This window comes from Egretta garzetta, unplaced genomic scaffold (assembly GCF_000687185.1).
Source record: "Egretta garzetta isolate BGI_Z169 unplaced genomic scaffold, ASM68718v1 scaffold14, whole genome shotgun sequence".
NCBI lineage: Eukaryota > Metazoa > Chordata > Aves > Pelecaniformes > Ardeidae > Egretta > Egretta garzetta.
Window position 1 is genome coordinate 2,503,540 of NW_009259588.1, and position 21,287 is coordinate 2,524,826.

General features: G+C 41.8%; 2 protein-coding genes across 5 annotated transcripts in view; one reads left to right on the forward strand and one right to left on the reverse strand.

The window, feature by feature from the left end:
- GPLD1 (glycosylphosphatidylinositol specific phospholipase D1) overlaps positions 1-8,450 on the forward strand; it is a 23,325-nt gene extending 14,875 nt beyond the window's left edge. For 3 of the 4 annotated variants that reach the window (XM_035893453.1, XM_035893455.1, XM_035893456.1), the window contains 10 exons: positions 909-983; positions 1,361-1,517; positions 3,502-3,643; positions 4,221-4,320; positions 4,414-4,507; positions 5,100-5,276; positions 5,595-5,755; positions 6,011-6,037; positions 6,130-6,180; positions 7,389-8,450. In XM_035893453.1, coding sequence (XP_035749346.1) covers positions 909-983; positions 1,361-1,517; positions 3,502-3,643; positions 4,221-4,320; positions 4,414-4,507; positions 5,100-5,276; positions 5,595-5,755; positions 6,011-6,037; positions 6,130-6,180; positions 7,389-7,466 — 1,062 coding nt within the window. In that variant the 3' untranslated portion in view covers positions 7,467-8,450. The remainder of the gene's footprint in view (positions 1-908; positions 984-1,360; positions 1,518-3,501; positions 3,644-4,220; positions 4,321-4,413; positions 4,508-5,099; positions 5,277-5,594; positions 5,756-6,010; positions 6,038-6,129; positions 6,181-7,388) is intronic. The other variant, XM_035893454.1, reaches the window with a different exon arrangement.
- Positions 8,451-8,522: 72 nt separating this feature from the next.
- Positions 8,523-21,283, reverse strand: MRS2 (magnesium transporter MRS2; the record flags this gene model as incomplete). Its single annotated transcript, XM_035893438.1, has 10 exons — positions 8,523-10,592; positions 11,459-11,572; positions 12,427-12,544; positions 13,672-13,824; positions 16,603-16,719; positions 17,416-17,546; positions 18,218-18,391; positions 18,858-18,970; positions 19,587-19,623; positions 21,131-21,283. Coding segments are annotated over 10 exons (1,221 nt in total), but the record flags the coding sequence as incomplete, so codon positions are not given.
- Positions 21,284-21,287: the final 4 nt, after the last annotated feature.

A 21,287-nucleotide genomic window follows, 5' to 3' on the forward strand; every position in this document is an offset into this window, starting at 1 on the left:
TGAAATTAATTTCTGTTGTTGCTCAAGGTGACACTAATTTAAATGCAAAGGTTTATAACCTTTATGGGTACTTTGACTAGAGCAATAACAGCTATCTGTATTTCTCTGTCAGTGATCTTTTTGCACATTAGAAATCCAAATGAGATTGCAACTTTGCAGTACTGATGTGCTGGAAATGTAAGGAGCCATTCATGAAATACAAGTGTACCCTTTTTATTTAGGAACAGATTGTCTGGAACGGACCTCATGGGTCAGTGAGCCTTGTCATCTGCTGTCACAGGCCAACAGATGATATCTAAAATGTGATATGAACAGACACACTTGCTAAAATAATCAAGTTACAGAGGCTTAATGACTTGCAGCCTACCAGATAAGCCCATGTAATGGTTCCTGAGTATTTTTGGCCCACACCAACTGGGTGGCAAAATGTTTTGGTTTAAACCACATCCATTAAGCTTAAAACTCTTCAGAATTTCAGATACTTAGCTGCCTAAATAGGAATTTAAATACTTTTATGTAGACCAACTAGCTTGGAAAACTGCATGCATCTGTTGTGCCTGGCACTGTGTGCCTTCGCATTAAATAATAATTAACAAAACTTAAGCCACCTGAATGTGTGTATAACAAATGTAATATACAATATAATGTCCTTGCTCCTTATCCACACTACGATGAAAATGTACTTTTCTGTACTTCTCTAGTTTGTTGCCTGGTTATAGCAGTACCCATGGGTATTCTTAGGTTTGGGGTGAAAAAGACAGTATTATGAGAAGGCTCTGATAGGAAAAATGTAGTTGTATTAAGAGCCTTTGCAGAACTGTTTCACTCCTTGTGCCTTGTCTTAGATTTCATACTTGGTGCTGACATGCAGATGGTTTCATGCTGTATTTGCTTTTCCTGCTGTTTAGGGTGCTGTGTATGTCTATTTTGGCACTGAGGGAAGAGGCTTGGCATCTCAACCAAACGTTACCATAACTTGTCAGGTATATTGATCAGGCTAACACAGGGCTACACCAGCAGGAGGTGAGATAAAGGGGAAAGGGGTTTGTGGGCTTAGAAAAAAAGAATGTTAAAATCAAACTTCTAATTGCAAGGGAATTTAGACTGATGGTGCAATCAGGTGCTTGCCTGGGCTGGTTGTATGTGGGAAAGACATTTGTACTCCAGTGCAGGGGAGGCAGCAGGGTGAACAGAAAGATCTATAGTCCTCCAAAAAAACCCCAAAGAAAATAAAATTGAAGTCAGGGAGGGGGAGGGTAATTTGATCAGAAGTTAGCTTTTTAGAAGTAAATTGCTCTATTTTGTTATAGAATTGGTGGTTTCAGTTCCATTTCAGGCTTAAACTAACTGTTTGTTGCAGTATTCCTACTGTAATCTTGGTTGGTCCCTCCTGGCAGCTGATGTTGATGGGGATGGAAAAGCTGATCTGGTTGTGGGCTCTCCATACGCACCTGGTGGTGGGCAGCAGAGAGGATTTGTGGTTGCATTTTACTCTTATTTCAACAGGAGTGACCAAGGTAAATTAATCCTCCCATATTTTCTGTGACTGTTCATTTGTTCCTAATTAATCATGGCATAATTCAGGTTCAAAGGGATCTCAGGAGGTGTCTAGCCCAGCCTCCTACTCAATATGAAGCCAGAACAGATTGCTCAGGGCTTTATCCAGTCAGGTCTTAAAAACCTCCAATCATAGAGATTGCACAGCCACTCTGGGCAGCTGTTCCACTTCTTGGCTGTCCTCATGGGGAAAAAAATGTCTTGTTAACAGCCAGTATGAACCTCTCTTGTTTCAGCTTATGCTCATTGTCTGTTGTCCTCCCACCTTCATGCATAGTGAAGTCAGAGGCACAGAAGGCCCCTAAGTACCCCAGTACACTGAAAGAGCCCGGCTTCATCTCCTTGTTAACCTCCTCATAGGTACTGGCAGGCAGCACCCTGTTAGGTCCACTCGAAACCTTCTTTCTCTTCTCCAGGCTGAGTAAGTCCTGGTCCCTCAGTCTCTGCTCACAGCGCAAGTGCTCCAGCCCCCAGCTGTCTTGGGAGCCCTCTACTACATTTGCTCCAGTTAATCAACATCTTTCCTGTTTTGTCAGGTCCAGAATTGAACAGTATATTATAGGTGTGGTCTAGGAAGGAGTAAAGGGGGAATAATCACTTCTCTCAGTCTCTTTGCCATGCTCCTGCTTGTATAGCCTGGGATGCTGTTGGCCATCTCTGCTGTCAGAGCCTCATGCTCAGCTCTCTGCCCACCAGGATCTTCAGGACCTTTTCCTCATGGCTGGTCCCCAGCCAGTCTGTGCACAGCCTGTATCCCTGCAAGGGCACCTCCTTTCCCAGGGGCAGGGCTTTGCATTTGTCCCCGATGAATTTTGTGAGGTTCCTGTCTGCTTGTTCCTCCAGCCTGTCTGGGTCCTTCTGAATGGTAGCACTGCCCTCAAGTGATAGCCTCCCCCCTCCGCCCCAGTCTCCTGTCATCTGCCAGCTTCACGAAAGGGCATGTTGTTACCTTCTGCAGATCATTTATAAAAGCGTTTAACAGGATGAGTCCAAAGACAGGCCCCTGAAGGCACTCCCACTTGTCTGTCACAGGCATTCAGAGTATAACCCACTAACTGCTGCCCTGTGAGGCTTTTCCCACCTGGTTTTCCACCTGTTCAGACTGCACTGTCCAGGCTTGGATACATGAACATTGTAAGAGACAGTGTTGAAAGCCTTGCTAAAGCAATGGGTTCAACTGTGTATCAGTGATACCAGGGCAGAATCAATGGTCTTCCTTGGAAATTTGCAGATGTACCTCAAAAGATGAATTTTTATCCTTCCGTATGCTCCTCCATATGGCTAAAGAGGAATGCTACAAGTGAATACAGCTGATGAGCACGGGTGATGAGGATTGCTGTGAATGAGGGAGGAAAGGCCACATATGGTGGTAAATAAACTTAATACAGGTTGGACAGGATACGCAGGTATTCAGAGCTTTGTCAGAATAATTCAATTGACATTTTCAATAACGCTTAATTTCTGTAGCTTGTTCTACTTCAGGTAAAATTAGAAACCACAAGGAAAATGGGTTTCAAAACATTGCTGACTGACATTTTTGCAAAACAAAAAACCACAGAATTAATTATTTGAACTAAAGCCAGAATTACTTGAAGCTCCCCGCCCACAGACCTTGAAGAATGACAAGTCCTGATAAACAGTTTCAATGTTGTCCTGTCCCTAAGAAGGAGTCACTAGTTTAGGGCAGACTTGACTGATAGTTTTCATGTACTTTGTGTAGGCTATTGCAAGGATTTAGAAGCAGGCTGTGTTGGTTTATGGCTTTCAGCAGCCAGTACAGTTGCAGACTGAGCAAGCAAAGTTAGCAATAACTGGTGCCATGCCACGGATGGTGTAATTTTGCTTATAGAAACTTGTTGTAGGATGCATCGGTGGAGGATTGCTAACAGATTTTTCTATGCCAGGGTACACCAAGATTGAATTAATATTTTTCTGGTCTGTCAGGACTTCTGTCAGTAGAGGATGCCAACTGGATGGTGAAGGGGGAAGAAAACTATGCTTGGTTTGGATTTTCACTTGACAACTGCCAGCTGGAGAACGTCACATTGCTGCTGATTGGTAGCCCTACGTGGAAGAGTTGTGCAGGGTGTGTTGTGTGTGACAGCTCGCTCTCTCCTCCATTCTGCCCTACTTCTACAATGGTTAAGATTTGTAATAGATTAGGATTCCAGCTTTTCAGGAAGTTTCGTCTTTGTCCTGCTTAGAATATTTCTATTAAATTCATATTTTTATACCTTCATCCTTCCTCGTGAAGGGGGTGTCTGTCCTTAGACCCTTTATAGAGAGGGTCTTTGTTATTTAGAGAAACCTAAGAATTTGTTGGTTGTTCTTCGGGAGGGGGAGAGGGAGCACAAAAATGCTAACAGGTAAGTATGCCTCAAATAATCTTATAGGTAGCACTTACTTTGAGATACCATTTTTAAAAGCAAACCCAACCCAAAAATGTATTTGTGATGAAGAAGTGGATAAACAGACCCAGCCTGTGCCCTAAATGTCTTGTAACTAGTTAGAACAAGTATGGGAATTACTAAAAGAGATTTCTAGAATTTGGCAGCCACTGTTATTCCAAAAGAAAAGGGGCAAATATTTTAAGAGGAACACTCCTAGCTGAATGCACAAAAATATGTTGTTACATACAAATGTATTTTGCATTGTAATTCAAGCTGCAATCCCTTCTCATCGGATGTCAGACAGAGTGTTGGGAAGGTGTATGGGTATAACCCACCAAGCACAAAGCACTGGTTTGCAGTAACTGGAGACAAGGTAGGGCTCCTTCCATAGTATGGAACCTTATAAATAATATGAAATTAAGTGGCATTCTGTAGAAATTACATAGGTGTCTTAAAAATCTAACAGGTGATGAGCAGAATGGGTTTGTCTCTGGCCAGTGGTGTGATGTCTGTGGCTGGGATCACAAGGACAGTTTTGGTAGTGGGTGCACCTACTGCAGGTATGTCTTTCTGAAAACTGGAAACCATTTCTTATTTGGGACCTTTGTTTCTATATGGCCAGAGGATAGATACAAAATTAAAAGTTAGAAAAGGGACCCTTTAATTGCCACATAATTTAAAAAAAAAAACACAAAACAATCACTGTAATCACCTACAAATGCCTTACCTGTAGAGTCCTCTCTACTATGCCTCAACTTCAGTGGGTTTTTTCCTTCCTTAAAATTAGTTTAGGAGCATTATTGCCTTGCATTATTTATGTAGCAGTGATTTGCTAGTAGACTGCATATTTCTTGGAATTAAAACAACACAGTATTTTGTCCTTACTCTGGCAGTAGGTAATAAGGAATTGGGAAAGTCAAAATGTAGAACTCCAACTTGAATGCGTTTTTCCCCTGCTACTATCACTAAGAGATTGTCTCTATGCTAATTAGTGTTAGTGCCATATAATGTTTGCTCGTATTCATAAATTGCATTGATTTTGTCCATGTTATGTAATGCCAGTATTATCTGCTGCCAATGTATTGCAAGTACTAAACCTGAATTCCTATGTCGGATGCTCAACTTGTGTAACTACTTCTTTTTTTTTTCCAGATAGCCTGTCTAGGATTTCGTTTATATCCTCAGTGCTGCACCAAGCTGGACTGGCTCTGGTGTACGATCTGACAGACAGCACCAAGCCTTCTTTGCTCAGCACATTCAGCGGGGACAGGAGGTTTTCGCGCTTTGGAGGAGATGTGTACCTAAGTGACCTGGATAATGATGGACTAGGTAAAGCTTGATGAATCTAGGGTCAGAGGTTGAAATGTTTTACTTCTGCCAGTGGGAAGACTGGTCCCTACATATTCATACAAGTGCTAAACACAGCCTGCTTCCTCAATTGACTTTTACAAGTATTCCATCCTGCCTTGTGGGGAGGCATCTCTAAAATCCCAAGCAGCTTAATCAGAAATTGAAACATTTTGTCTGTCATCATTAATAGGAATTGTGGCATCTAGAGGTATGTAAATGCCAACATGCCAACTCTTGCGTTTCAGTTTAGTGTTATTTCACTTCTGATGTGTTATGTCTTCCTGGTAATATTTGCAGATGAAATGATTGTGACGTCCCCACTACGAACTAACGATATCACCACAATATTATTTGGTGGGGTTGCTGGCCGTGTTTACATTTACAACGGAAAGCAGGCATCCTCAGGGAAGGTGACAGACCACTGCAAATCATGGACATCTCCCTGTCCTGAGGAATGGGTAAGAAAAAAGTGAAATCAGGACATGAGGTCATAATGACAGCTAATTAATTACATCCAGTGCAAATATCTGGTGCTTTCTGACTTGATTTCAGAAAACAGAACGCTACTTATTGTTTCTGAATCTGTGTGATTTGGCTCCTCGCATTGTTCTTGAATTCCTTTACTGATTAGGACCCAGGGTTATTGCACTGGTCTTCTGCTCTCCTGGTGTGGTTCTCACCACTGACTTTTTTTTTTTCTCTTTCTTCTTCAGGCACAGTATGTCCTGATTTCTCCTGAGGTAAGTAACCAGAAAACAAACTATTGTGAGAAATTTAAAAGTCTCACTTTAAAAAAACTAACAGCATTATAACAAGCGATGTTATTTTACAGGAACTATCAAGATTTGGAAGTTCCATTATCACTGTGAAATCTGAAAGAAAGGTGAGAAAAATTACTGTTGTTGGTTGCTTCGTAACATCTTTCTACCTCATTTGCATATAATAGCCAACACCTCACACATGTATCTTACTCATTTGCAGACGTCTTAAGTGCATTATGTAGTTAATTAAGTTTTCATTTAAGTCACTCTCTGAACTGATAATTAAAACCATTTTATAGGTGGATGAACTATGGAGTTGTCAGAATTTTGGCACCTGACACCTAAATTGAGAGCGATCACTGTAAAACAGCCTGAAATCTAAACTCATTAGGAGTTTGCCAAAGGGTTGCATGGTAAATGAAGCATAGGTGCCAACTGGCTTTACTGTTCATGCCAACCTGTATGCAAAGTGGATGCTCAGCTGTGGGGTAAACCAGGCATCAATCCACCCCTCCTATTTGATATTTACAGGCTCGCTGTCCTAGCTATCACTTGCAGTGAAGGCTGTTCATATGTCAAGTATTTCCAAGCATAGAGAGGCCCAGTTATTACCCGAATGATATTGGATGTGTTTGTGTACCTGTTTGTTTCCCTCAGATGCCCATTATTTTTACCAAAAGTCAATCCCTATGTTTGTGTGATGCACTGAGGAACTTGTTTTTTCAGCATGAAGGTTACTTAGTGCTTGTTCAGCTGAGGAGAGGCCAATGTTCTGCTTACTCTGACATAACCAGTGTGAGTACTGAGAAAGCCTCGGTGCTAGGCTGAGGTGTGCGACTGGCCTTCAACAAATGGTGTTTGACTTCTTGCTCTCAAAACATGCAATGGAGAAACACCTGGAAATGTAAATGCTTCTCAGCTAGGTTAGGGTGCATAATCCAATGCCTGAAACAAAGGCATTGCTGATGGTTTCTGCATGAGTGCAAGCAAGGCCATTCTCCAAGCAGTTGTGAGCCTTTGCTGTGGCACCAATCCAGTCCATGCTCCAGCTTCATCTGTAATTGATCTCACCCCTGAGACATAGTGTACATTGGCAAGAGATTTGTCTGACTGGTTCTAGCGCCTTCCAGTTCACCAAATGAAATAAAGTCTGTTTGCCAAATTGGTTTGTTAGCCGCTATTCTGATGAGGTGGGTTGCTCTTGTTTCTCCTCATCACGTTTCTGTATGGCACTGATGACATGGACAGAATCTGGTGTCTGTTAAGGCAGCTTAAGGCAACCATACAGCTGCAGCTGCATTTTGCTGACCTTTGTTCTGTGTCTCTGCAGAAAGAAGTTGTAGTGGCAGCAGAGAGAAGTTCAGCGAAAGCTCGACTTGGTGGAAGGCTTTTTGTCTACTCACTCTAGAAGTTCATGGTGGCCTTTAAGACCAGGGCACGACTGGTCTTTTAGTGAAGAATCTCTGTAGTATCTGTGATACTTTCCTTAACCCATACAAACCAACAGACCACAACAGCAAACTTTTGATAGACATCCCAGGTAATAGCTAGCTAGGGTCCTAGATAGTATTAAGGGAGGGAGGGGGAGACGGTCATTGTTTTTAAGTGAAGGGGAATATGAGCATTTATGGTGGTTTGACTTATAAACCAACCAAAACTATGTCAGTCATGTAAAAGCACAAATTAATCCTGTTGTGAGCAGTAGCATCACTTAACCTAGAACAAGCAAGCTGGTCTGAAAACCTTTTAGAGGCTGAAATGAGCAGGCAGCTGAATTTTGGTAGTAATTGGCTGTATAAGGAATGTTCAGTGGTCACCTTCTTTACTGGTCAGATTTATTTTCCTGACAAAACCAGGAAAGAATAGCATGTACTTTACAGAGCCTTGGATACTGTGATACAGGCAGGGATTCTCAGATATCAAAAGTTGCTGTCAAACTAATGCGTGTGTGGGAGGGGCAGCTCTAAGCCAGACAGAAAGGGGGTGCCCATCAAAAGGACTGCCTCTCTAGCAAGTCTAGTGGCCTGCAACAGCTGGGATCTCCCAGGGAGGAAAGCTGATAAGGGTTGTAGGAAATGCTTTTGCACTCATGGCTGAGACTACTCTGATGCTCTTTCTTTGTGTTTTCATGTAAAATTCCATTACCATAGTAACTTAGAATTGTTAACAGTATTGTCTTCAACTAACACAAATTTTGTGTAATGCAGGTTTAACAGAGTGTGCATCAATTATCTATTAAACAACTTGAGCAGCAAGATGTGATGCTATTATTACCAACACTAGTCTGCAGATACATACGTATTTTCTCTCTCTTGCCTCCTTCACAAACATACAAGCATTATTTTTAATAACAGAAGTCAGTGGAATAGCACTGAACTCTTAACGGTCATACTCCAAGATGACACACTGCAACTTCCCTTCTTAGGAATGCTCTCTCAGAGAGAGGTTTGTTTTCTTTCAAAAAAAAAAAAATAAAAATAAAAAGGCAAGGTGAACATTAGCTCAATGTATAATGCATTCTGACATCTATTTTGGGGACTTTATTTCCCAAAATAGCAGAACACTTAAAAAACCTTAAAATCTGAACTTTATGAAAGTAGTAAACATATGGAACTGGGAGCACAGTACTTACCTTACAAATCTGTGAACTGCAGTATGAGGCAAAATGAGCAGTGTATTTATAAGGGCAGAATAAAAACAAACATTTTCCTTTTTAAATGAAAACTGATGGAACCAGTATGTTCTGTAGCCATTCCCTTCTGAACATGCAGCCTCCGCTGGCGTTGGTTTATTTCTGCATATGAAATCAAGACTAATTTTATTGCACATGAATGAATTTTGCTTACTTGAATTGTAAGAAAACCATTAAACATTTGCGTATGTCTGTAGAGAGAAAGGCAGTCTTGTCAAAGATGTGTTTTTCTCTTGGTGCTTTTATTGTGCTTTAAGTCAGTTATGTACAGGAAAAGGAGTCAATACAGTTCACAGAAGCCTCTCTGCACAAAAGACAGAGCTCAGAAAGCTTATGTGAAAGCTTCCCAAACAGCTGCACCAACATGTTTCAGTCCTGGCCTAATGCAACTACAACTTGGTTGAAAACGTTGGCATCCAGATCCCTTCACACACTGGGCTTCCCAGTTTATCAGCCAAGGTAAGCGAGCCGTTGTTTTTCCACTGGGTTGCTCAGTTTGGAGGTTTTTTACATCTCTACCTGCTAAGGAAAAAGGCTGCAAAAAATGTAGCTAAAAAACTCAAAAACATTGCAAACCCCATTAATTTTCTCACCTTCTCATGCCTTTTGTATCTGTAGTTGAAGTCACATGCAGAGCAAGAACAACTGTTTGAAAATAATTATGTACAACCAATTTTAATCAAACTAGGATCACAGGCCTGCATCATTTTAATTTATGTACCTTTTTATTTCCATTTTTGACCTGCTAGTCATAAGTAAAAATGTTCACACCTACAGTTTCTGTCTTTTCAACCCCTGCCAGTACAGTGATTAATCTGGTGGATTAATCTGGTGAGGAGCTACTCACTGTATGTTAGAGAGAGGTTAAAAAACCCCGAACAAGAAATAAGACAGTTTGTGACCTGATTTAGGATTTCATGCTCCCGCTACAGACTGAGAGAAACCAGTGGAGAACTATGCCCTCAGAGTTCAGAGATAAGCCCTAAGAAAAAACACAAATAGCAGGCATAAGAATTTTACCCCTTCCTTCTGCCCATCACAGGACACTAGGCTTCCCGCTTTTCCCGTTACTAAAACCACGTAAGTTTGGGGCCTAAATGAATTGTTAAGGAACACCCAAGATAGGTAGTTACACTTCAAAGCCTGTTATTGCTCAGTTAAAATAAGGGAAACTATTATTTCTGGTTATTGCCAATTTAGAGGTGATGCTTCACAAGTGGTGCAGGTATGCTTTTTGCTTTGGAAACATCTCCTCTCTGCAGTTAAATAGGGCCTTCAAAAATCCATGAAAAAGGCCACTTTTGGGGTGGATTTTTCTTTCACATTTGAAGTCAGAGTCCTAAATCTGCAGCTTGGAACCAGAATTATTGATGATCATCCTTTAAGCTGAAAATACTGTTCTCTTTAAGAAAGGCCATTATGCAAAGAAGTATTTGGCAGAAACACTTGGAATGAGAATGCCCAAAGAGTAAGTACTTGTATGTGATACAGAAACCTAATGGAACATAGGCGGGGTGGAGGTAGAGACGACTGAGGAAAGCATGTCACTGTTTTCCCTTGTGTTTCTCTCCTTTTGCATGTGAGCATTAAAATCTCACCATAGATTTTTGGCACAAAATAAATATTAAATTAGCAAGTATAGAAATTCTTGCAGTTTTCAGTAAGGAAGAACAAATGCAAGGGAAGTATCCAAAGTCCACCCTGTAACAACGAAAGTCAGTCCTGCTGTTCCTATTGGTTTGTTAATGCGCTTCTGCTCAGCCCAAATGCTTCTGCCTTAAGGTTGCTCTTTATCTCCACTCTTCCAGATGCCGGTTGGGATTTTTTCCAAACTGCAGGAACCTAGGGAAGATACAAAATAGCCTGTGATTACATGAGAAGCTGCTCTGTATGCAGCAGAAGGAAATAAAGTTTCACAGAGGCCTGAACCCTGATTTTTCTCCTCTTGTTTTGAGAACACTGGCTTCTCTCTCCCTAATCCCTTTCAGTTCATTTCTCCAAGCCAGAGTCAGTATGTGCTGGAGTTGGTTTTGAGCAATGTTTGAGGATAATCCAGTTAGTTGTAGCCATAGTCAACAATCCACAACAAACTACTTCCATCTGCCTCTTGGTGGTGAGGGAGGGGAGGGAAGAAAGAAAGGGAGTTTATCTGGGTCTCCCTTCCTTTCATCACTTGTAGCAACTTAACTTTTGAATCCACGGATACTTCCCTGTTACATAGTGCAGAACAGAGGTAGACAATACAGTCCCACAAGCTTTGGCAGGAAAGGGTAAGTCAGCAGGGAAAATGACCCACGCAAAATCTTGCTAATCCTTGCTGCAGGAGGGCAGCATCCGTGATGTCCCCCACTATGGACAGACTGCTGCAGCAGCAGAGAAGGGAAATTAGGGCTGCTTCTACCATTAGCCCCAGCTTCCCCTAGGCGGACAGGTGGAAATCAGTAAGCGTGTCTCAAGGCACAGCCTGCAACTTCACTTCTGGCAAACCTGCACAGTATCTTACTGCTCAAGCGTGCCTTTGCCGGTGCTGGGGCTTCCCACCGCATTCCACCCAGCTAGGGAGAACCTTCTCCTTTGTCAAGGAGCAGACACCGAGCTGCATCTCCCCACGCTCTGTGGCCCACCCTTCTGCAACGGCTTAATTCCTGCTTTAGAAATGGGCCGTACACGCAGAGGCTGAAGCAGAAACCCAGGCCAGCCATACGTACGTGAGGAGGTAGTGGAGGTTCTAGGTGCCGCCCAAGGAAGGAAAGCAAGCGTCGCCATATCAGACCGCTTCCAAGAAACATAATCCCTGTCACCAGCCAAAATATTCTGGGGTCCTACCAACAGAACATTCCCATTAGTCATGCCACTCTCTCTTCAGAAAAGGAATTATCCAAAGATAATCTCTTGCTCCTCACCAGTGTTCTCCTCCTTTATGGGAAGAAGTGGTAAACTCTCTACCATCAAGCCCTACCTTGGGAAAAGGGCTGTTTCACAGCAAAGCATTCTATTTAGGAATCACCCTAGTGTATGCTGCTACTGTCCCATGTGATTTTCCTTCCTTCATCAGGAAGTTTGGAAATTCAACACTTTTATTTAATGGACTGGAAAGGAAAAAGTCTTTGCTTTGGTTTGGTTTTTTGTTTTGTTTTAAAGATAGCATGTGCAATTGTAAATTTGTACCACCAGTCTGTACCACCCTCTACATTCCCCTCTAGGTATAAACATGTAATTGACCGTAGAGTATTTCCTCTGGTGTTCTGGAAATGCCCTGGCTGCTTGCCTTGTACCTGGCAGACAAAGCTGCTCTTTTCAGAAGAAGGGATGAAGAAACCTTCATACCTCTTTTACAGGCAGTCCATATACAACCATACATTTGTCTTCCTGTTTCTTTTCCATGGACACTACATAGATAAAAGGCTGCAGTAATGTGCAGTTAGCCATACAGTAATTTGCTTACAAAAAAGTGACTGCGTGAACACATGAATCACTGGACTAAATTATGTTCACACACTACTACAAATCTGGAGCTCTACCCACAGAAAGAATGAACTTGTACAGAATGGATGTTGTACTGAACTGTTGTACTGAACTCCACACCTGTGGAATGAACTTGTACTAAATATAGAGTGCACTATAAGAGTAGGGCCTGTGTTTTCTGTCACTGATAAAAGCAGTGCTCATTCCTTACCTCTTCAAGAGACGACTCCAAGTTCATACCAAATGCAACTCCTATGAGTCCAAAGAGAGACAGAGAGAAAGTCCCCATAGTCAGCTGCAAGTTCAGTCTCATCATCACATTACGGTGGCTAAAGAAGGGAGAAACATCTGTAAGGGGAACCCAAAAATATTTGCTGCCTAAATTTTCAAATTCCGTACAGCATGCACTAAAACCAAACAGTGAAAGAGAGGAATTTGTGCTGGAATTAGGCAACCCAGTGACAAAGCTCATGAAACAACAGTATAAAGAGGCTATCGTTTTGAAATTGCTGCATCAGGATACCTCTAAGGCAGCAGGTTCTGCTTAATCATCAGCAGACTTGCCAGCATTGCTCACTTCTTAGAGGTGTATATACACAGAGTAACAGTAAATTTCCGCGGAAATTTGTGTTCTCTCACCACCACGAACTGGCTGGAATTCGTATGTCCGTATCCACAAGAAACAAAAATTTACTGCTACCTTGCAAATGAATATACTTAGAAAGAAGTAGAGTCGGTAAATGCTGCAGACTATAAACTTGAGCCTGTTTTGGAGAATTCCATATTCGAGTCTTGCCCCAAAGGATTTTTGTGGTTTCCTGATGCAGCATCCACCAACTGCTTCTACAGATAACTCCCCAGTAAAGAGGAGACAGAACATTAAACACTGACCTCGAAGACAGAGCGGCATGTGCTTGCAAATGCAAGCTACGCTTACTTTTCAGTGAGAAAGCTGACTAGCAGTGAAAACTGTAGCATACAGAGAGAAAATACTCGCTCCAAAGTTACTCGTTCTCATATCACTCCATAGCGTGATAACGCAACTTGTACTGAACATCTGAGCAGCCCAGCCAGACTCTTAGATAATTCAGTTTTGCTGAATTAAGAGTACACTTCCCTGAGTAGAATTTTATTTTGCCCCTAAATTTGCAGACATTTTCTTTAGTGAATAGCTCCCCAGAAGGATCTAGAAGCAGCTTGGTTTCTCCTGCTGGGGAGACCTGATGCCTGGCTAGAGAGGTTTTTACACATACTAATTAGGGTGTCTTGTTGCTTTGCTTTATCCAGTTCACTGATAAGAAAAGTGCAATGCAGCTTCTCGCGCTGTGACTGCAAGTCCATTCAAACCCTCACGAAGACGGAATTCCCCAACCTTCCTTGCAGGCAGATTTGAGAAAGACTAGACAGCATTAAATTCTGCTCAGCTTTTGGCAGTCCAACAGATAGGGTAGCTAACCTGTCCAGGTTGATGAAGATTATGCTTTCTGAGTCGTCAATCAGTACTCTGAGTTCACGAGCTTCATTTGCAAGATCTTCTGCTTGTCTGTAATAGTTCTCCAGCAGTAGCTCCATCTCCTCTGCATGGTCAATCCCAGCTGTACTCCCCTCACTGTGAGCAACAATTTATATTTTTCTGGTTAGCTACACCTTGTATAGAAGTATAGTATTGATGTGTTAAGACAAGGCACGTAAGAGTTGTGGGGAACAGCCAACAAGCATGCTGTTAGAAACTAGATCTCAAAATCCAATCTTTTCAAGTGAGGAACTTCCATCAGTACCAACAGCTTAAAATAAAAGGCATATTTTTATATCTATCAGCTGATCAGCATAGGCAGTCAATTATTTTGAGCAGAGGAGTTAGCATTTGATGTGCTCAAGGCATGCACAACACCACAAATCTTACTTTTTCAGATGTTGAAAAGTTATATACATTTTATATTATTTATAAAGTTTATATTACTATAAACGTTTATATTGTTACTGTAAAGTGCTGACAATTTTGAAAGGAGATGCTTAATTTCTTGGCGCCCTCAAGTGGTGAAAGCTGGTAACAGTGCAGTCAAAAACTCCCAAGAATACATAACCGAAAGTCAACACACAAACAATTACACGGCGAGGAAGATGTTTTAGGTGTATATTAAAATAGTTCAGTCATAAGGTGTTTCAGCTATACACAGTAATTACTGCAAAACATTTTGGGAGCGTGAAGCAGCCGAAGAGTCAGCATCAAAAGGAAGACGCTGCTCTCCTCAGTGAAGTCTGTCTGAGAGACTTTCACCTTACTTCATGGTCCCGCTGCTGGCACAGCAGACTTCTCTGGAACAGGCATGATTGTTTCTGGCAGCATACTGGACTGCTCACCGTGTAGATGAAAGCCGAGGCACTTGAGATCCACAAGAGCTTGGAAACTAGCGGCAAAGCCAGGAAGTTTCTTCATATTTTTTTCTTTTGTAGTATGACCTCATTTCTCTAGAGAGACTAAACTTTTTAAAGAATATCCTCCATGGCATTGCTGACTGTTAAAGAAACCTCTCTGAAATGGTTTTCCAAGAAAATAAGTGATAACTCTTAAGGATCAACCCATGTAAGCTCCCTGAGGACTTTTAACAGAGCCCCTAGTTTCTCTCTTACGGGGCAGAAACATTTGAGTTAGCTAGGCTGACTTTTAAAGCCCTTTGGACCTTGAGGTTTTTATTGCATGCCGATGAGAGGAGTTGCAGACTTGAAAGCTTCAGAGCAGTATCTGCTGTATTATGGATGCAGCTCAAGGTCTTACCATTTGATGAGTACCTTTACACTGGCTCCTCTGTGGATATACAAAGGGCAACACCAGGCATACGGACTTGAAAATAACTGCCACCGGATTTGCTTTCATTAACTAGCCTCCATCTGTCTCATGAACCTTCGACAGTCTGCCATCCCTTCAGACAGATACGATGTCTGCCTCATCTTATCCTTCAGGCTCAGCTCACCATTCCTGCCACAAATGATCTCTGACAGCACCTGCATGCCTAACTGGGTTCCTCCACACCTTCTCAGGCTTCCCGAGTTCATCAAAGACCACACATCACCTGCATCAATCCTTGAGCCAAAAGAGCTGCCCGCACACTGCTGGCCTGTCTGCAAATGCACTGTCACGGCTAGCGTTTCCTGGCATGCCTTGTGTGGTCGGCCTCGCTGCACCCTGTAGCAGGGCTCCAGCACTCTCCACACAACCTCCCACCACCTCTCCTACCCTTGTGCAACAGTGTCTGAAAGAAGGGATGACTTCAGCTTTCTCCTGACATGAGTACGTAAGGTGGCCTTGGTACCTTTCGTAAGACGTTCCCCACACATTGTCTACCATGAGGTGAGAAGAGATTTGCCAGCAGCTTGTATTAAGTCCAAAGGAAGGCTGTGAGCAAAACCAGGATGAAGACCAGCCGTGGGCTCAGGAGCAGCCTGGAATTCAGAGCCCTCCTGGTACCGCTCCAGCAGATGCATTAGAAATGCAAACCATGTCCCACTCCTGGAATACTGAGTTTCTGCTGTACATTTAGACTAAGCTCTGCAGGGCAAGAAATGATCTCCTAATTTCAAACCCATGCTACTGTGTGAACAGTATTAATACCCACATGCAATGCAGTTAGGCAAAAGTATTCTTCAGCAACTGGGCAAAGGACCCTAAAGATAGTTTCTGTTACCTGCTTAAACACAGAACATGTCTGTATGCCTAAGATTTAAATACAATTCTACCCAAACCAGATGGGGATCTGACATACATTATCTTTTTGCTTTTTAGTTTTGTTACAGCAACCAGTGCTGCTGCTGCTGTGTGCTGCCTTTCACCAGAACTTGAGTGAGTGCAATAGGACTATTTTTGGATGTACATTTTTCCTGAAATGCTGCTCTTCAGGTGCACAAGATTGCTCCAGGGCCTCTTTCCTTCAGGTTCTGCTGGTGAGCAAAAACCTAGCAGAAAAGTGTTCAGAACACTTCTAACAAATGAAGTGTGGTGTCTGACCTATTCAAGACAAGCTTTAAAACCTGCCTCTTCGGTTTTTTGGTGAAACTGAAGAAATTTCTCCCAGAAAGGGTGAATTTATATTGGAAAATAACATTTGCTTTTTCTCCTCCTGCCACCCTGCTCCCATTCTGTTACATACTAGATGAGCTGGCCTGTTATACCAAGAATTATTTGGAACTGCATATTATGACCAGTGGTAATGAAGTCCCTCTCCAAAATGGCAAATACAATGATTTCTGAAGCAGCAAGCATTAGGGCTTTAAAAAAATTTGAAAGTCTTTGCCTTTCTGCTTTTCGGCAGGGAACAACTACTTTAGTGTTCAAGTTCTCCTTGAACAAAACATACCGTTAAAAAAGTATGTGGTTTGAAAATATACATACAATACTTGTGGATCAGTCCATTTAGATAGACAGAGTTCTTCTATTAATTCTTCTTCATCTAAGATCTCCAGAATTGTTTCTTTGAAAACTTTAAGATCTGTTTCCAGTTCTGACAAGCTGAAGAAAGAACAGGCAAAAGGTCAAGTAATCCCCACTGGCACCAGTGCACAAAGGTAATCTCTAAATGAGTTTGCCAGCCATCACCCTCGCCAGACAGAGTGGCCAGGGAAGACTTCCTTGCAGGGTTCTAAGAGCTCCTCCAAAAAATTCTCTGCAGGCCACACACTTAGCAGTGCCAGTGAAATGTGTGGGGACCAACGAGCTACAGACACACACTAAAAGGGATTCAGATGTGTTTTCTGGATATATTCGTAAGTCAGAAAAAACAAACACTCCGTGAGCATCTAGCAAGTGCGTATTTGCACTGCCGTATCAGAAAGGCTGACACGTGAAGGTACCAGTGTATTAGCACTAGTAACTTTAAAGCACAGATCCAAAGGCTAATCTTGTTTTACATTACGGGGAACATTTTAATGATGTTATTTTGTTCTCTTAGGTATTATTTTGTTCTGTAGGTGCTATTTAAGAAGTTCGACTGTATTTCTGATGACTCAGAATAGATTTCCCTTTTTCTGTTTTCCCCCGTATCGCTAGTTGTTTCATATACCAATTTTTACACTTGCAAGTAAGATGCACAACCCAGCATTACAGTAATCTAGGAAATTAGTATTCGATACCATTTTTTCTAACATTTCATCGCACATAATTTTCTATCGTCATCTTCTAGTGTCTTCACAGCTTACTCTTATTTACCTCTTGCCATTTTGCAGGAGAATGTGTAGTTTACTCCTATCCACAGACAAAAGCTTGGGGTCCACTAGAGCTTCCAGTGTCTCAAGGATCTGAGGCTGCAAAGTGTTAAGTCTCCCCTGCAGTTTGCTGATCTAGATAACAACATGATCCTTCATAAGAATTAAAGCAATCCCTTTAGAATGACTTGGGCAACTGACTCCTGTCTCTGAACACAGAATTCACAGTAATGGGCAGTTAACACAGTCTGCTTTCCAATGCCCGGGAAACACTTGCTATTGGGATATCACAAGATAAAGCCAGTGCAAAATACAGTACTTTATAAAAGTGATTTGCGCTGAACTGAAACTCAGTGAAAACCACACCAATAAGGCTGATAAAGCTAAAACACTATTTGTCTAGAAATGTCATATTAGCATTAGCAAGCAGATTTTTAAGGATAGCTAGAAACCACTGACTCCTGCCCAAGAAGCCAAAAACCTCAGCGCTTTTGTGTTACTTCCATTTCAGCTACAGCATGTGTCTAGAAAGGTATTCTGACTTGTTTTTTTTAATTGTCCAAATGATGGCAAAGCCATCGCATCCAATTAGCACTTCCTTGGGAAGGAAATGGAAACACACATAAACAACAAAACCACAAGAACTAAAGCAACAAAAGCCAAAACCAAAAAAGAGCTCCTACAGCAAGTGTGGAATACATATACAAATGTGCATGTATAACTATTAACACAAGAATAAAATCATACTGTCCATTCTATGAAGCAAAAACTGCCAAAACAATTTAAATAAAAATGAGATAGCTCACCCGGTACTGCAGGATTGCTTCTATGGCTCGGAATTCAAAGGGCAGGGAATATGTGACCAGCTGACCTTCCCCAGCCAGCTGAGATGCTAGTTCATTGAAGAGCCAGTGCTCCAGATTTAAATTACGATAATCTAGTATCAGAAGAAACTCTGGTGTTATGACGGCCTTCAAGAACTGAAAAAGACAGTGAATGCAGGAGTTGGGGAAAAAAAACTCTCTGAAGATTTCTCATAAGCCTGTAGTGCGTTTGATTATTTAGGCTTTAATAAAGCCACTCTTCAAATGTCTTTTTCAGGCAGGAAAATAACAGAATCTCATGCTAACTGCAAACTAGTGGATTCCCCACGGTTCAGACACAGCACTGTGCTAGTGGTGGTACGACTGAGAACAGGCTCCTCCTAAGCCTTTACTTCTATGACCATGTTAGTAACGTTTCTCCTGTGGTCCACGAGGAAAATGGTCACTAATAGGTACTGTTGGTAAACCCATACCTCCGATTGCTAGGCAGAGCTCCACAGACGCATCTAACTGCTGGATCGCGTGTCATAGGAAGCCAGTATTAAAAGAACCGTGCACGAAAATGCAAGGGAAAGGATAAGACGCAGTTCAAGTTTAGACTTGGCTATAGGGAAACCATTACCTCCATTCTCATGATGATCCTGTTGTTCCTAGTTGCAATGCTCATTAGGTGTTGAAATCTTAGATCTCGAGCCTGAAGACCCAATTCCTGGTATAATTCTGTTTTCTTCTTTTCTATCAAAATATTTTTAGATGAAGACATTTAGGGTACAATCATTACTGTTCTGAAATCACATTTTAGGGTGTTACTAAGTCCCACTAAAGAAAAAAAAAAAGCTGTGCTATCTCTAAAACAGTTTTCCTCACGTTGATTCCTCAACGTAATTTATCTTTTACAAAGTTTAGAAGACTGTATCTTGAGTGGAAAGAGAAAAATTCTAGATACAAATGAAAAAGTTGGCCATGACAATTAATTCCATATCAGGAACTAAATGACTCGTTTGAGAAAGCATGTGTAAACCTACAGGAAGGGAAATACAAGGCAGGGAAAGTAGCATGCTGGTCAAAAAGGGAAAAGGCAAAGTAGAAATGACCTTCCTGTGAGAGATGGTATATGTGATTTTCAAAATATTACTTAAAAATATTCAAAAATTGTAACAATAAAGATGCTATGAAGACCAATAGAAGGCAGCAAAAGAGAGGAAGTGTTGCGACATCCCAAATAAACAGAGTGAAGTATCCCAAATATAATTTTCCACCCCATGTAGATTCCCAATTGGACTTTTCTGTATTGGACTAGGGAAAAAAGACAAAGAAAGAACAAACCAACCAAACTATGCTCAAAACTCACCAAAATAGGTAGTATTTCCCTCTTTGTCAAGCTTCATCTAAAGGAGTAGGGAAAAAAAAAAAAGTATATTTTTTTTCCACAGAACTGCTATAAAACAAGAAGTCAATTTCTAAAATTGTTTGCAGTTGCCTAGAAGTCAAATGGAAAATACGTTATGAAGAAAAAACAACTTTTTTATGCCCTCTCTCACAGTTCATCCCAATTAAGAAAAATACTGCACCAAATTTCCATATATTTCACTGTGTTTGTATACACACCAAACAAAACCAGTGTCATCTGCATGACCATGTTCCCACATAAACCTTGGAAAGGAGGTGATTTACAGAGGGTCAGACTTAGAATAGAATAGACTACTTTGGTTGGCAAGGACCTACAATGATCATCGAGTCCAAACTGCCTGACCACTTCAGGGCTGGCCAAAAGGTAAAGCATGTGAATCACGGTGTTGCCCAAATGCCTCGTCAACACTGACTGGCATAGGGCATCGATCGCCTCTTGAGGAAGCCTGTTCCAGGGTTTGAGCACCTGCTGGGTACAGAAATGCTTCCTCATGTCCAGTCTAAACATCCCCTGGTGCAGCTTTGAACCATACCCACACATCCTATCACTGGATACCAGAGAGAAGAGATCAGCAGGGCATTTTGCTATTTCCTCTGAAGCAACCTGCAAAATTTACAAATAAAATTTAAAAAGTAGAGCGCAACACAAACTGGGTAGTTAGGCCATGTGCCCATGTCAAGTATTGCATTAACATGCTATTCAGCTAGTAACCTGCATCCAAATCCTTCTTGTCTTAGCACCTGTCATTCAGGTTATTTATTTAACAACTGTATCTCCTAGTAAAATTATTTTATTTGAAAAACCGCCATGCCTGGTTTAATTGGAAAGTTTGCCTGTTTGCTCATAAACCGTGTAGCTCAATTCCACGTTACTGGCTTTAAAAATAACTTTATGTGAACTAAACATACCTAAGCGTACATTCCAGGAGAGCTGCACCAGGGGTGACATGGCCAAAAGGACCTAGCTGCATGCACCTTGTCGCAGAATGACTGCTTTTCATTCTCAGCAAGGAGGCCTTACCTTCCCTCACATGCACGTGTCAATCAAGCAGTTTGCAAATGGCTTTCCCACTCACATTAAAAAATAATAGAGAGCGCGCTTGTTTTTCCCCAAATCCTACGTTTGCTTCGAAATGCAGCTACCGAGACACAGGAATAATATTTCTAACAGGTGTCAGAAAGCCTTGACAAGCTTTTCAAGGAACTTTCTGACTGCAGCACTTCTAAGAGTTGACCTGCCTTCACAATTAAAGCAAGAGAACTTCCAGCAGATGCTGGATCTTAGAAAAATATCCTGATTAATGCTGCATGCCGTAACTGGTCCTCAAGTCAGAGTACCTTAAACCAACAATTTAGAACTAGGGATGTTCTCTGACAGTCTAATCCATCTGCTCTTTACGATGCTTTAAGAAAATAAAAAATAAAGCGAGCACCATCGTCTTGCACAAGCTGCCCTCGTTGGCAGAAACGCCTGCAGTCACTTACCACTGCAAAAACAGGAGACACGCTAGCCAAGGTGGCCTGGGAGGCCTCTGTGGTGGCATGTTGATACAATTTACCTGGAGAAAGACAAGGCGTTTCTGCTTCCAGCACACTGCACCTCGCCCTTCGTTCCGCGGTGCCCTGCTGCCAGCCACCCGCA